At 40.6% G+C, this 16,434-nt stretch overlaps 1 protein-coding gene across 1 annotated transcript in view; it reads right to left on the bottom strand.

The window, feature by feature from the left end:
* Positions 1-217: 217 nt before the first annotated feature.
* The window catches only part of CCHR9.PART0H11orf49 (chromosome chr9.part0 C11orf49 homolog), a 2,558,117-nt gene continuing 2,541,900 nt past the window's right edge, over positions 218-16,434 (bottom strand). Inside the window, exon 8 of the mRNA XM_044082535.1 lies at positions 218-1,542. Within this exon, the coding sequence (XP_043938470.1) occupies positions 1,365-1,542 (178 nt within the window). The 3' untranslated portion in view covers positions 218-1,364. The remainder of the gene's footprint in view (positions 1,543-16,434) is intronic.

The following is a 16,434-nucleotide window of genomic DNA, read 5'->3' as shown; positions in this document are numbered from 1 at the left end:
TAAACTAAGGGAAACAAGAGTTAAAATTAAAAATAAAGGGGTTTAAGTATACTAACTTTACTGAAAGTTTACTCACCAAGAAGCCGGTAGAAAACCAACACCTCGATCGCTGTAGCGGCAAACGAGATCTAAGGTAACTCACGCCTAGCATTGTGGGATATAAGGGGAGCCTCGAGCCGGTGGAACCAACTCTCGAGCTTTTAGAGTGGCCGAGTCGGAGCCGAGGTCGGCTCCGAACCCATCCAGCAAGAATGAAGGCGAGATAGACAACTTAACATCCTTCGTTATTAGTGAATCACATTAAATTCCTGCAGATTATCATAACACATTTACAGACTTTACTAGTGATGGCTTCTTGTGATTCAGTTTATAATGAACTGTCAATTCAACTCGCTGCTTTTATCATCTGTCCATGAACATCAATACATGTTGCTATGTCTAGTATAAAGCTTTCTGAAGACTGTTGCCCAAGATTCTAAACTGTGGTATTTTTTTAAACACAATTCAATTCTAGTTGTTTTATAATAACATTTTAGAAACATTTCTTAGTTTGACATTTACTGCATGAGCATTAAACTGCAGGTTGCTAGTGCATTGCTAGCCTTAAGAAAATTAAACTTTGACTGACTTGACATTTTAAGCAGTACTACAAAACTAATTCTTACCACTCTAACAAAGTACAGATACACTAAATTGTGCATTATTCTCTATTATACTTTATACATTGCTTCAGGATTTACTTTCATAGTTTTTGTATTCAAAAACCCTTGGCTGTATACAGTGTGAAATTATTCTGCTCTCTGTATCCTCTTCACAAAGACTTAATTTTTTAAATGTAACTGTAATACTTTTAATATCACCACACCATTTGTCTGCACATTACATGTTGCCTCTCTTTACATTCTTTATAATACTTCAACTCTGCCTTCACGTCAGCAGCAAACCTTGTCTAGGCCCTTTGCATAACATTACAGCTTCAGTACATGGAGGTTTTGTTGTGAAACCTGACATATCATTCACCAGGAGAAAACCATTAATCCTTTATTCAATAGCCAACTGGTTTCTGAATTATTATGAGACATTCGTAGCTACTTATTCATATACCAGGAAGTTTTTTTGCTGATATGAAGTACACTGCACTATTCCATCAGCTAACAATGATAAAGCAGTTCATCTGCCCATTCTTTTCATAGCCACTGCCTATGAGATAATCTTCGGTACATTTTGAAACAGATGTGATGATATACAGTTTGTTATGTCCAGGTACTCTAGCAGATGAAGTGTGAACTATTTTATGTCTATATGGTGACAGCAACAAAAACATGATATGTGTGTCCACTGTATTTGACCATGAGTGGAGGGTTTCAGTTCTCTGATGAATCAGTTTCGGTGGAAGCATCACTTTCTGCATCTGCTCTCCGGTGACGGCGACGCAGAACTTTATAAGGTGATGTAATCCTGGCTGGCTCCTTGGGAACACCACCAGCAGTGCTTCCAGCACTATGGCTGCCCATGACTGATCCTGCAGATAACTTGGCAATGCTGAAAAAAACAGAAACCCAAACTAAATGAGGAAACAGAACCATTACAGAGAAATGCTTCAGTGTACACTGTATTTTTGAATAGCTTTACAACACAGCAGGAACAATTCATTACTGACTGCTCCATGCTGAACTGCATCGTTTGCATTACCCATATGCTCACTTAAAACATGTCAAACAGATTAAAGCTGTCGCTTTTAACAACCTATTCTGATACATCATTCTTCAGACTTACTCTTTTTTGCAAGAAAAAGCACACTAGAGAGCTCAGGAGTATGAAAGTTTATGTCCAATGTTCTGATAAACATTACCACATGTCTATCAGTAGGCTATAAAATAAACAGCTGGAAAATATCTGAAAAATACTACTGCAGCCTTCTGATACCATCTATGGGGTACATGCAGAAGCTTTGTAAGAAACCAGATTTTAGACAACAGTTTGGAACAAGAAATATTTAGCCATTCAACTACAACGCATACTTGTTCGTATTTCCTTGTCTGTCTAAACCACAATCTGACTGTGCTACACTTACAGAATCAGATCTACAATTATAAGGTACTCCTAAACTGTTCTTTTACTTGTTTTAGTTACACAGTTTTGCTTAAAATGATTTAATCCATATTTTAAACTACCGGCCACAAAAGGGATACTAGTAAAATCCATGACCTGATATCTTTAGCTTCTTGTGTAACTAGCCATAATTACAACTTTTTGTCGTAATTGCAACTAGCAACAACACTGTATGAACCACGAATGACTGAAAAATAAAGAAGATTTCAACATCACAGCAGTTTAATGCAAAACTTGCTGCTTCAGTATTCAGGCATTCTCTCAGGAGACAAACCTTCCTGAACTCTTCGATGCAGAGGTAGTGACCACCAAACCAATCAGTCAGGTAATGGGAAGTCAACTGCATATGTAGTGGCATATAAAAAGGAGGCTGACCCTTCAAGGAAAATCAGGAAGTTGGTTCTTCATTGAAAGTGTATCATGGGTCACAGCAAGGATTCCAAACAAATGGTTTAAGAAGTCTGACAGACCAGTCAGGGTTAATTGTGAATGTGGCCTGAGGTAAATTTAGGAGAAGTTTTTCTGAGTTTCGTGAAGCAAAACAGAAGACCTGATAGGGCCTGAAGCTGTAATTTATCAAGTTAGTTGCATGAAGACAGAGATGCTATTACTGGACTGCTGATGTGGGCTTTAAAGCCTTTAATGGAAGGTACTGTTTTGACTATAAAGACATTATACAAAACCAAGTAGGCTAATGTTTATTTTCTTCTGCTTTGGTATAACAAACTTTTTTTTTTTAACAGACTTGGGCCTCCAGTGCTTTTTAAGACTTATACTGGTTGTGTGTACATGGACATTTTGGCCAAATATACCATTCCTTACAATGCCTCTCCTGCCAAATGCATGTCCTGATTATGCTAATATCTCGCTATAGAGTTTGCAGCTGCATACTCTCTGCTATTTTCTTGTGTGCTTTGTTTACCCTACAACCATGGAGGAATTATTAAAAACCCTAGTGGAATCCAAGGTGGAGAGTGATCAGAAGCTAGTATAACTGCAACAGCAGTTGGCCTGGACTGGCGATCATAAAAGCTACCATCAGAAAAGTGCCTGCCATAAAGAAGTTAATCACGGAGGATGACCTGGACTATTTGACTGAGTCTGAATGATATGCAACATTAAAACATCGGGACATATCAGAATGGAATTAGATATGCTCCTCTCAGTTGAAGGGGCAACACTAAAAACCCGCATGATCTTTGAAGGGATAGATTACACTAACTATGAAAAATAAAAAAAAAAACGAATTAATGGCTGGGGTTGGGATAACTTCTGAAATACAAGCCATGCAATTTTACTACGGGACTTTTAATGCTGACAAACTGGTAAGAGTTCAGATGCATAATTTAAACTGTGGTTAAAACCTGATAGCAACTGTAAAGTGAAAATGGTACAAGTTCTTGCAGTAGACAGATTTTTTTTAAAAAGAGATATGCCTAGTAATGAAAGAAAAAATGGTATTGCAAAGTGATCTCAAGAACTCAATGTAGTACCTTCAGCAGAATGTTTCTTAGTTAATAAGGCAAAGTTTAAAACTAAACAATCTGCTTTTAAGTCCAAAGCTACAATAGGAAATGTACCATCTTCTGTGAAACAAAAATTAGTAAGTAATGGGTTAACTCATTTTAAATGTATAGGAGGGTTCAATCTCACATTGCTAAACTGAGCACCACTAACACTGTAGAAAATGCTAGCAGCTGAAATGCATTCTACAAATGAAGTTGTTCATATACAATGTGACAAGACTATAGGTAGAATAATTGAATTAGCATTATATGCCACTGTGTTACAACCAAGTTAGTGAAATGTACTGTTTTTTTGTAAGGAAAAGTAATCAGATCCCTGCTATACTCTGACAGCATGATTACTCTTAAGACCCCTGACAGGTAAGCATGATTACTAACAAATAAAAAGTGATGGTAATATGGATCAGTGGTGACAGTAATACTGCATCATGCATGTAGAAATTCAAACAGCTCCAGGAAAATTGTTATACCCAGTAGCTATAACCCCCGACTTGCCTCATGAAGTCATATTAGAAAAATATTTCCCCATTTTTAAATCAATATGGAAAATGAGGAATGATGTAGACTCCATAGATACAATGCTATGCATATAGAAAGAAAGAGGTAAAGCAACAACTTATTGCAGCCATTTAATATGAATGGGAAGCAAGACTGTGACAATCATATAGAGGTCCAGATGCAAAGCTCCTGTTATCAGAAACCAACACCAATGGTACAGCAATGTATACCTTAAACTGTAAAAGGTGTTAATACAGGGACTGAAGATGGATTAACAAGAAACTTTGAAGTAAAAATCAGTAGATGACAAAAGTTTGCACACAGACTTGCAAAAAGTGTTAGCACATAAATGTACAGGACAAAAATAAAATATTAAAGGCACTTAAATGAGGACCATTAGAACTAAGTCAGCATTAAAGACGGTTACAAAAATGCAGAGTTCTGAAGCCACTTGTTTCAGTGATAAGCAGAAAACGCATGTAAAAGTAGACTATAAATAACAGGTATAAGTAAAAAATGGAAACAGTAAAACTGAAGATAAATGTTCTGAGATGCCTTGGAGAAGGAACTGAGAGTGAGAGGTTTTATTTCACTCACACTAAGACATAGATACAGCAACCTAATAGAAAACAGAGCACTCAAGAGGCTTGTACAGAAGGCAGAGAAAGTACAGCAGAAGATGATTTTTGTCTATAATTACCCTTTGTAAAGGAAGACACACAAGAATAAGCAGTACCAGTGTTTTTGGGAAAGGAAGCTTTACCTTTCTCCTCAAGTCTAGCTAGAAAATGATGTAACCTTTCAAATAGGCAACACAAACTTAAAAAAAATCACAGTGGGAAAATTATTCCTTAAGTAGGCAAGGGCAAATATAACTAAGGCTGTAGGTGAGTGAGCAGGAAACTCCTGTTAGTTCTTACCACTAATTTGATTTGAAAGATGACATTGTAAAGAAAGAGAGGAAATTCACATCAATTGGTAGTGCCAAAACCTTATAAAACACAACTGAACTAGCCCATAGGCAGAATGTTAACTGGAGAAGATCCAAATTAAGACAAGAGAACTAGTCGGATTTTACTGGCCAGGCATAACGAAAAGGAAAATATCTGCACTTCTTGCCTAGAATGCCATAAAAATGCAACCCATCCTAGATTTAGGAGTCCACTAATCACAATGCCTATCGCAGAAGTGCCATTTGAATGTATGGCCATTGTTCACTGTGGAGCCACTAGAAAAATCTAGCAATGAGTATCAGTACATACTAGTAATACTGGACTATGCTACAAAAATTCCAAAAGCACTGCCATTATGTAAAACGAATGCTAAGGTTACTGCAAGCGAGTTGGTACTGTTACTTTCCATAGAGTGTATCCCTAGAGCAATAATGAGTGACCAAACACTCCCTTTAGGCAAAGAATGTTGCATCAGTTATGCCAGCAATTTAAAGCAAACAGCTGAAGATGACAGCAAACTAATGGGTTAGTAAAGAGGGTCAATAATACATTGAAGTCTATGTTAAAAAAGGTAAGGACACAGATGGGAAGAAAGTGCGCAAGTTGTCACCCTGCTTTCTTTTTGCTATAAGACAGTTGCCATGTGCTTCAACTACATTTACCTATTTTGAAGTTTTGTACAGCAGACATCTCATAACACTGCTTGCATTGCTAAGGAAACTTGGGAAAAAGAAAAGATAACATTTAAAAATGTAACAGAAAATTAAATTAATTTGCGAGACATACTGACAGTTATTACGCCAATAGTAAAAGAACATGCACAGACAGCTCAGGAAATGCCACAATGAGTTTATAATAAGAATGACTGACTTAGAGAATTTAACCCAGGATATACCAGGCATTAGCATTATTACCCAGTGCAGAAAACAAATTTCTGGCTAAGTGACGAGGGCCATTTGATATAAATGAAAGACTGCAGTAATTTACAAGGGTATACAACCAGGTAAGAGAAACATAGGGCAAATCTACCACATTAGTATAATATACTGAAGTCATGGAAATGAGTAGAAAGTTCTGTGATTAACTTGTAAGTTGATGTTCATGTAGAGGGGACAAAATATGTCTACCAAAAGCAGAGTTAGAGGAATTCTTGTCAAGAGTACAAATACAGGAGGTAATAGAATTTCTACTAAGAAATATGAATGTTCTCAAAATGCCTAGAACTAAAATGATAGAATGTAACCCCGACAAAAAGTACAGTTTTGTACCTACCATAAATGTAGATGTTCGAGGATCTCCATTGCTGCAGTCCTTACATATGGGTATTCCGCTGTCCACAATCGGCCCGAATACCAAAGGGCTAGAACCGGCGTCGGTCATCGGCGCCCGAGACTGACGTCAGTACGTGCCAGTACAAATGCGCATGACCGACGCCATATACTCAGTCTTTCTTGCCTCAGACGTCAGAATGCAAAAAACACCACCCAAAACCCAACCTAAAAAGGGGGAAGGAGGGAGGGAAAATTGGACTGCAGCAATGGAGATCCTCGAACATCTACATTTATGGTAGGTACAAAGCTGTACTATGTTCTTCGTCTCCCATTGCTGCAGTCCTTCCATATGGGTAGAATCCCAGAGCAACGGAAAAAAGGGAGGCTGGCCAACTAAATAGCATTAGGAGCTGCTAACATGCCCTGTAAGATTGCAGTGGCAAACCCAGCCCTAGACCTAGAATAAAGAGGTAAATGATAATGCTTTGTAAAGGTATGTACAGAACTCCAAGTAGCTGCCTCTAGAATGTCTTTAGTAGTTACCCCCTCAAAAAAGCAGTAGAGGTGGCCGTAGCCCTAGTAGAATGAGGCCTGATCCCAACTGGAACATCCTTTCCATGATGAGAGTAACAAAAAGTAATACAATGGCCAATCCACTTGGAAATAGTTTGTTTCGAGACAGCTTTCCCTTGTGAAGTCAAAACAAAAGAAACAAATAATTGTTGAGATCTTCTGAACTCTTTGGTTCTGCTCAAATAATACCTTAACTGCCTATGTACATCCAAAGAATGCAAAACTTTTTCCCCTTTATTTTGGGGATTAGCATAAAAAGTAGGCAAATGTATAGATTGGTTCAATGCCACATTAGAAATCACTTTAGGCATAAAAGTAGGATTAGTACGTAAGGAAACTCTGTCATTGTGAAAAATCAGAAAAGGTTCCACTGCCATGAGGGCCTGTAATTCAGACACCCTTCTAGCAGAAGTAACAGCCAACAAAAAAGCAGTCTTCCAAGACAACAACTTCAATTCAACTGTAGCTGCAGGTTCAAAAGGAGGCAGAGTCAGCTTTTCCAAAACAAAATTAAGATCCCAGGCAGGAGTAGGAGCTCTTCGTGGGGGTCTTATATTCTTTGCCCCTCTAAGAAACTGTTTAACCAAAGGATGTGAAAACAAAGGAGGGTCACAATCATAGTGAGCAGAAATAGCTGCAGCATGCACTTTTACAGAAGAGAAGGACAAACCCTTGTCCAATAATACAGTCAAATATTGCAATGTACAACTCAAATTAGGCAATTTGACATCAAAGCCTTTAGCTGAACTCCAAAGAAAAAATCTCTTCCATTTATCAGCATAAACCTTTCGAGTACTAGGTCGCCTGGCTTCCAAAATAACATCCAAAACTGGTTGAGGGAGCTCTAGGCCCTCCTTCTTTAAAACAGAATGTGCCAGGCTGTCAGGTGTAGGGATTGCACCCTGACATTGAGAAAATGATTGTTTTCCTGAGACAATAAGTGAGGAATCTGTGGTAATGGCCAAGGTGTCCCATGAATTAAGCTCCTCAACAGAGGGTACCAATGCTGACAAGGCCAATCCGGTGCTATAAGGATCATGCAAGGTTTGTCCCTCCTGACTTTCAACAGTACCTTTGGAAGAAGAGGCAAGGGAGGAAAAGCATACACGTGAAGGTTGCTCCAACTGAAGGATAGTGCATCTATTTTCCAGGCTGTTGGATGAAACAGCCTTGTGCAAAACAGTGGCAGTTGGAAATTCAGAGGAGAAGCGGACAGATCTACGTCTGGAGTTCCCCAAGCCATGGTCAACTGAAGAAATACCTGAGGGTCCAACTTCCATTCGTGAGGATCCACAATCTGTCTGCTCAGAACATCTGCTAAAGAATTTTGTGCTCCTGGCAGAAACTGTGCTCGAAGAGTGATGTGCAGATTTAAAGCAGTTTCCCATAACAGCATTGCTTGTCTGCAAAGAGGGTAAGAATGAGTTCCCTCCTGCTTGTTGATGTACCACATGACAGTTGTGTTGTCTGTTCGAATCAACACCAGTCCTGGTTGAAGTAGGCCCTTGAATGCTTCCAAAGCAAATTGAACTGCCAGCATCTCTTTCATGTTGATATGCAAGTGAAGTAGCTCTGGGGGCCAAAGGTCTTGAATCCATTTTCCTGTGAAATGAGCTCCCCAGGCTGACTCCGAGGCGTCTGTTGTTAATATCTGACTTGCCTCTGGTTGGGTCACAGAGAGTCCCTTGTTTAGGTGACATTCCTGAGCCCACCACACAAATTCTTTCTGAATGCAAGGCAGAATCCGAATGACAGTGTCCAAATCGTGGCTGTGTTGAGTCCAAACGCTTTTGAGATACCATTGCAGCTTTCTCATATGCAGTTTGGCATTGGGAAGTACTAGAATGCAAGATGCCATGAACCCCAAGGCTTGAAGGACTGTCCTTGCAGTCAGCCTGGACATTACTGATAACTGTTGGAAGTATAGGTGAAGATATCTTTGTTTGTCCGGGGTAAGAAATGCCATCTGAGCAGCTGTGTTCAGTCTTACACCCAGAAAACACATCTCTTGTGAGGGTACTAGACTGGACTTTATTTCGTTCACAGAATACCCTAGGCATCTTAAAACTGTCATTACATACTGCAGATGTTGAAGAAGCTCGTGCTTGCCTTGAGCCAGAATCAAACAGTCGTCCAGATAAGGATAAATTTGAATTCCTTTTAGTCTGAGAAAAGCTATTACTGGAGCAAGGACTTTTGTGAATACCCTGGGCGCAGTAGACAAGCCAAAGGGCAATGCAGAGAACTGATAATGCAAATTCCCATTCCGAAATCTCAGGAATTTCCTGCAACTGGGCCTGATAGGAATGTGAAGATAGGCTTCTTTGAGATCCAGAGTCACCATCCAGTGATCTTTGCCCAACATAGGTAACAGCTGTTGTAGTGTTAACATCTTGAATTTTGGAATTTCCAGAAAGGTGTTTAGAATGGACAAATCCAGAATTGGTCTCCAAGTATTTCCTTTCTTTGGCACTAAGAAAAGACGGAATAAAACCCTGTGCCCCTTTCTGCAGAAGGTACTTCCTGTATTGCTCCCAACTGAAGCAGAGAAGAAATTTGTGCCTGTGCTTCCAGTCTTTGCTGATGAGGCACATCCGCATACCTTTGAAAGGAGGGAATGTGTGAAAATAAAATTTGTAGCCTCGATTTATTATGTCCAATACCCATTTGTCTTGGGTAACCAAATGCCAATTCCTTTTGAAAAGTCCCAGTTTTCCTCCTAGAGGAGCTGCCAGCAAGACAGAGTCCGGCAGCTGAAGACACAGGTCATTGGGTCTGTTTCCGAAAGGACTGACCCCTGCCCTCCCCAGCAGAAAGGGTAGAAGAACTCAAAGTCCTAGAAGTAACAGGGCCCTGAGAGGAAGCCCTACCTCTACCTCGCCTCGACCTGCCCCTAGATTGACAATCCGAAGAGGGGAAAGACCATCCCTTAGCAGGCCAATTTCTACTGAACTTAGGGGGCTGAACCTGTAATAAGTCCTTAACCGTCTGCATAGACTTAGCTTTTTCCTCCATTTTTTCAAAACTGACTCTACTGGAGGGCCAAAAGAACATCAGATTGCAGAGGAGCATCCATAATTCGAGCCTTAACATGCTCTGACAAGGTCTGATCTTTAAGCCAGGCATGCCTGCGAACAACTGAACTAGTAGCAGCCACCCTGGAAGAAGCCTGTAAAGCATCAAAACCACACTGCAAAGAATGCTTACCAACTTGGTCTGAAGCATGCACTAAATCCTGAAGCTCCTTACATTCAATACCTTCAGCTAAAGCATCTACTGTACATTTCAATTGGCCCAGCAAATAATTTTGATACCTGAGCATATGAAACTGACAATTTAAAGCTCTCATAGCCAAAGTATACAGTTTTTTACCCCACCTATCCAGGGCCCTAGCATCCTTGTCCAGAGGAACTGGATTCTTAACCACAGAAGCCCTAACACCTTTGGGGCCTTGAGTAATAGTTTCTGGATCAGCCCTAGGACTCTTATATAAGTACTTGTGAGCTTCCGGAACCCTGTAGTATCTATCTGGTTTAACCGGGGCAGGAGGCAAAGAATCTGGGCTAAGGGCAGCCTCAGAAAATACATCCTGAACCACATCCAGTACAGGAGGAATAGCCAAGGGCCTATGCTGAGGCAAAAACAAGAATTCTCTTAGCCTTTTACGAGAATCAGAATAATCCTGGCCTTCCCATTTGAAATGTTCCCTCATGGAATGCAAAGTCTCAGAGAAAGAAAAATCTTCTGGAGGGGACGCAGAGGGAGTAGTGTCCTCAGCCTCCGAATCAGAATAGGGAGGGAAATCCTGAAGTTCTTCCACAGAAGAATCTGACTCATTGGAAGACTGAACCAAACCCTCCAACTCTGTCTGTACCCTGGGCCTCTTTTCAGGGGGGGGCATAGAACCCCTAATTAAAGTTATCAAATCTTCAGCCATCTTTAACATGTGCTTCCTAGGAGCTGGACCCTGGGGACTAGCACCAGCAGGGGCAGACTTAGACTTAGAATGGCTTTTGCTTTGAGAAGGAGGAGGCCTAACCACCCTATGAGGGGAGGGAACCACCGACATCTGAGAAGCACCCTCAGCCTGGCCTAACACAGGAGAAGCCACTTCCCGTAGTAACAAAGGCTCCCCTTGAGACTCAGGTAAACTTTCAGAAGGAGCCGCTGAAGAATTCGGTGGTTCTACAGAACCGGCGTCCGGAGTGGACGACTCATCCTGTTTGGACCGCAAAGCCTTCTCTTTGCGTTTCTTAGAAGAACCAGGCGTCGGAGAATCCGACGGCATGTTGTAATTACAACGTTTACCAAACACAAGCTTAGCACAGTCCAACCGACGTTTAATAGTACGCTTGTTAAAAGTAGCACAAAAGCGACACCCAACCACGTCGTGCTCAGGCCCTAAACAAGGAATACAGAGTGAATGGTAATCCCTATGAGGAATCTGTTTCCCACAAGAAATACAGTTATTAACTTTTTCTGACATCCGTCAATACTGAGGCAAGAAAAAGACAAAAGTGTCCCCAACGGGGTACTTAGCCCAACTTGGTCTCCGGTCTGAAACTCAAAAACCGACAATTCCAGAACGCCGAACGGCACTTGCAAAAGGCTGCTTCTGCTTAGGACCACGCGGCAAGAAAGACTGAGTATATGGCGTCGGTCATGCGCATTTGTACTGGCACGTACTGACGTCAGTCTCGGGCACCGATGACCGACGCCGGTTCTAGCCCTTTGGTATTCGGGCCGATTGTGGACAGCGGAATACCCATATGTAAGGACTGCAGCAATGGGAGACGAAGAACATCACCACAACACGCAGAGTAAAGGTTAGACTGAGCCACAGAAGCAGCTAGTATGAGAATTTTAAAAGATGCTCAAACTAGGAGTGACGGTAGAATGACAGAACAAATGCAGCAGCCCATTAGTGTTATTTTCTAAATTTGAAAGAAATGTTAGATTCTGTAACGACTTTAAGGAAATGAATAGATTTTCAAAGTCTGATAGCTATCTCATGCCTAGAAATGATGAACTGATAGAGGCTAGATACTTGATAATGCAAGAATATATTACTTAACCCTCTTTGCAAAAAAAAAGAAAAAGTAAACCCTGACAGTTCATTTCAGTAGAAAAGTTAGCAAATGGTCTACAGGGGCTCCAGCACCTTTCAGAGGGTGATATATAAAATACTAAAGCCTCACTCTCAATATGCTCCAGGATGCTTGGATGACATGATCACAGGTAGGTAATTACAGGGGAATTAGAATAGGAGAGTTATGAGAGCAACAAGAGGAGTTAGTGAGAAATTAAAATATATAAGAAACAGGTAGACTGAAATAAGTGAAGACAAAACAGATGACGGAGGAGAGTAACGGGGTACAATGGTGGAGTTTAAATTGGATGAGGTAAATTTGTTTGAGTTATTCCATCTACATGAAAACATGAATGTACAGCTTCATTTTAAGGGAACCTGGAACTTAGGCTAAGACTGAATTTCCTTTAAAGATGTATGGAATGATTCCCATGATTCCCAGAGCTGGGAGGGGGAGGAAATGGGAGACAAACTATGTTGCTCAAATAAGAACTACGTTAAATAATACCTGCTTTTTTTATTTGAAATAGTACTTGCTACTGGTTAAAGAGTTACCAAAAAAAAAAAAGATGAAAATTCATTTGCGTAAGTTGCTCTTACCATAACAGTAGATATTCCATTAAATGACTTTTGCAGTAGCCTTAGCTATATGGGTTACATCCTGACAAGGCTATAGCAGCCATCCAGTCTTCCAAAAGGAGAATTCATGGGCAGACATGCTGAAATGTCAGACAAATACTCCTTGCTAAAGGAGTAAGACAGGCCAAAGGATAGTAACTCACACAGATATTGTAACAACAGTGGTACGTAATCCCTGATTGGGTCCTGGTCATTACAGACACACCAACTAGAATTATTTTCTAGAAGTAGGATTTATTGCCTCATTAGTACCTGCTCCACATCCCCAGAAACAAGGCGGAAAAAGGGTATCAAAATTCAACCATCCAGGCAGTTAGCCGTCGTTATTTCATACCACGGTGTATCAAACTCCCCTGGTCTTGTATAAGTAGATTTGATCTGTGAGGAAGCTTGTGGTAATTGCTTCGGGCCAATTTCTTAAGATGGAAGAACCACCATAATAATCTTTGGAAAGCTCTTATGAATCTTCAGAATGACCCTAGATATCAGTGGAAAGGGTGGAATTCATAAAGGAACATTCCTATCCACACAAATGAAAAAGCATCTTCATCTAGCACTTCCTACATACCTAATTTAATCCACGCTACTACATATACCTTTCTTCTCCCCCACCTCTTGTTGCTATTCTTCCTACGCAGTAACCTCCCACACAACTCCTGACCTCCCACATTATGCCTACCTCTAAATCAGGCCTTATAATTCACCTTCTACTGCTTATTCTTGCCACATCCATTCTCCTACTCATCTTTTCCGCCACTTCTTATCTACTCACTCTCCCACCAATTAACTCACCCACTACTATTACCTCTCCCCTAGATACTCCCTCTGCTACCCATTCTTTCCCTATAGCCCCATCTCTTTTCTCTCAATCAAACACTACCTTACATACCTCCAAACTCTTCCTTCCTCCTACACTCCGAAGCAAGTTCAAAATAAGACACTACCTCTAATCAACCCCTTTCTTTCTCTTAGACTGTATATTGCTAACTTTCTGCTATCAGGCGACATACACCCTAACCCTGGACACAACTAAAGCTTCTCTCTCCCTGCTTGTCCCACATACCTTCAAACTAAAATATCCTCCCAGCCTCTCTCTTCCACTCCCACCAAAAATCTATCTTTTATAGCTATGAATATTCAGAGTATCACTAATAAAGTCTCCTTCTCTTCCATGCATGGTTGTCCTTACATACCCCTGATATTTTGTCTCTCTCAGAAACCTGGCTTAAGCCTGAAATATCTGACACTGAAATACTTCCACCAGGCCATAATATCCTCTGCCAAGCTTGCCTTAAAAAGAAAGGTGGAGATGTTGCAATTCTATACTCCAACCAACTTACTCTACATCCTCTCTCAGTTTCTGCTTCAGACTTTCACCCAGCCGAAATTCTCATAGCCAACTGTGTAATTAACACCCATAAAAAGTGCGCCACTGTATCCATCTACATCCCCCAGGGAATAATATCCTTATCCTTGAAAACCTAGTCTCCTGGATCTGTCAAAACATCTGCTAGGAAACCATTATTATGGGTGATGTAAACATTGATTGGAATGCCCTTGATATGGATTCCCCAAACTCTTCCATTCATCTCTCTGGCTTCTCCCAGCTAATCTCTACCCAAACTCAGATTAACAAAGACACTAAATTAGGTTCCACTCTTGACTGGATCCTCACATCCAGCCCCAATCTTTATCATAACCCTTCTATCCTGCCAGATTCCCTTAGTGATCACCATCCTACCTTCATTACTAGACAATGTCCCCAACTCCATAAACCCCAACTTTATAGAAACTGTCGAAAACTCTCCAGTTTTATCCCTGACATTTTCAACCATCTGCTCTCTTCCATCAATTGGTCCTTCTTCTCCTATCTTCCCCTTGAAGATGCTGTCCTATCATTTAACATCTTCTTCCTTTAACCACTCAACTCTCTTGCACCCATTAGGAAACTAAGAATCAAAACCCATTTTGCTCCCTGGCTAACTCAAGCCACCAGGACACTCATGAAACAGAGAGAGAGTGTATGGAAAAAATAGAAAAAATTCAAATCTCCCACCGATCTTCAAACTTACAGACAGCTATGTAACTTAACCAAAAAAAAAGTTACCCTTGATAAACAAAACTATTTCCAACAATGACTAAATAACCCTCACTCTAATCCCCCAAAATTCTGGCAATCTGTAAAGAAGCTATTACATCCAGAATGTCCATCTTCCCCCAACCCCTGCCTAACAGCTCTCCCTCAGACACTGCTACTCTCCTCAATTCCTTCTTTATTAACTCGATCCACAGCCTGACCAAAGATGACACTATTTCTGACCCTGCACCTACCATTTTCCCCACTCTACCATTTTCTCTCTCAAACCTGTCTCCACTATGAACATCAAGTCCTTTCTCTCTAAACTTAAAACTTGTTCCCCATCAGTAGATAACTTACCTCCACAATTCCTAAAAATAGCCGCTAACTCAGTTGCTTTTCCCATTCCAATACTAATCAATAGATCCATTCAGGAAAACACTGTACCTAATATCTGGAAAGAATTCTATCATACCCCTTCACAAAGGTGGGAATGCAACTGCCCCCTCAAATTTCAGACCAACTGGTATCCTATCCCCTCTGTCTAAAATATTAGAAAAATGCATTCACACTTCATGAAAACCTTCTCACCCCCTACCGGGATGGCTTTCACCCTAAACATAATCCTGCAGCTGCTCTTTCATAAACACCATTGCAAAATCCCATGATAGTAATGAATCGGTCTTCTGCTTCTTTCTCAATCTTTCCAAAGCCTTCAATATCATTTCCCACAGAATACTCCTAGCCAAGCTAGGTTCACTCAACCTTTCTAACTCTACTCTGTCTTGGTTCTCCAGCTACCTGTCAAATCATTTTCAGGCAGTTAAATGGAAATCAAGATTATCTCCCCCTTTTACCTGTTCAAACCAGGGTCCCTCAAGGCTCCATCCCATCCTGGGACCCCTACTTTTCAATATTTTTATTAATGACCTTCACTCTTCTTGCCCACTATCTATTATTCAATATGCTGATGATTCCACTATCATCTCCTCCTCTAGCGACTTTACTCACTTCCATACCCTCACCCAAGACTCCCTCTACTCTGCAAAAAGTGGCTTGCTACTAACCAGCTGGTACTAAACCCTAAGAAAACAAAACTTCTTCTATTTCTCCCTTCTACTCTCCAATACCATAAAACTACCTTTTCTGTCTCATCTTTCAATAACATACCTATCTTTACTGAACCTCATACAAAGCTCCTTGGCATTACTATTGGCGACCACTTTAAGTTTGATCTTCACATTCATCAATGCATTAAAAAACTCACCAAAACCTTGGACTCCTTTACAAACATAAAAAAAAATTCCTCACCCATTCCTCCAGACCATCCCTTGCCCAAGCCTTCCTTCCTTCTCCCCACATTACTCTATGGCGCCCCTATACTTACAAACCTTCAGTCTAATCTTCTGTCTAAACTGGAAATTACTTATAACAAAATTGCAAGATTTGCATCAAAGCTGCCTTATCACATCCATCACTGTGTAGCCTTAAAAAACCTGCAGCAGTTGGAGTTTCACCACCACATTCCATTATCCCAGCTCCTCATAGCTCATTCTGTTTTACACGATCCTTTCTTTTGCCCCTCTCTCTCCACACTCATTCAGCCATACACTCCCAACCATGCTCTTCGTAGCTCTCAACAAAACCTATTACAGGTTTATATGTCCAACAAAAATGGCAAACTACTCTACAGCTA

This window comes from Protopterus annectens, chromosome 9.part0 (assembly GCF_019279795.1).
Source record: "Protopterus annectens isolate FY-2018-M chromosome 9.part0, PAN1.0, whole genome shotgun sequence".
Classification (NCBI taxonomy): domain Eukaryota; kingdom Metazoa; phylum Chordata; order Ceratodontiformes; family Protopteridae; genus Protopterus; species Protopterus annectens.
The sequence above is the reverse complement of the archived record's forward strand: the minus strand, read 5'-3'. Positions and strand labels throughout refer to the sequence as shown.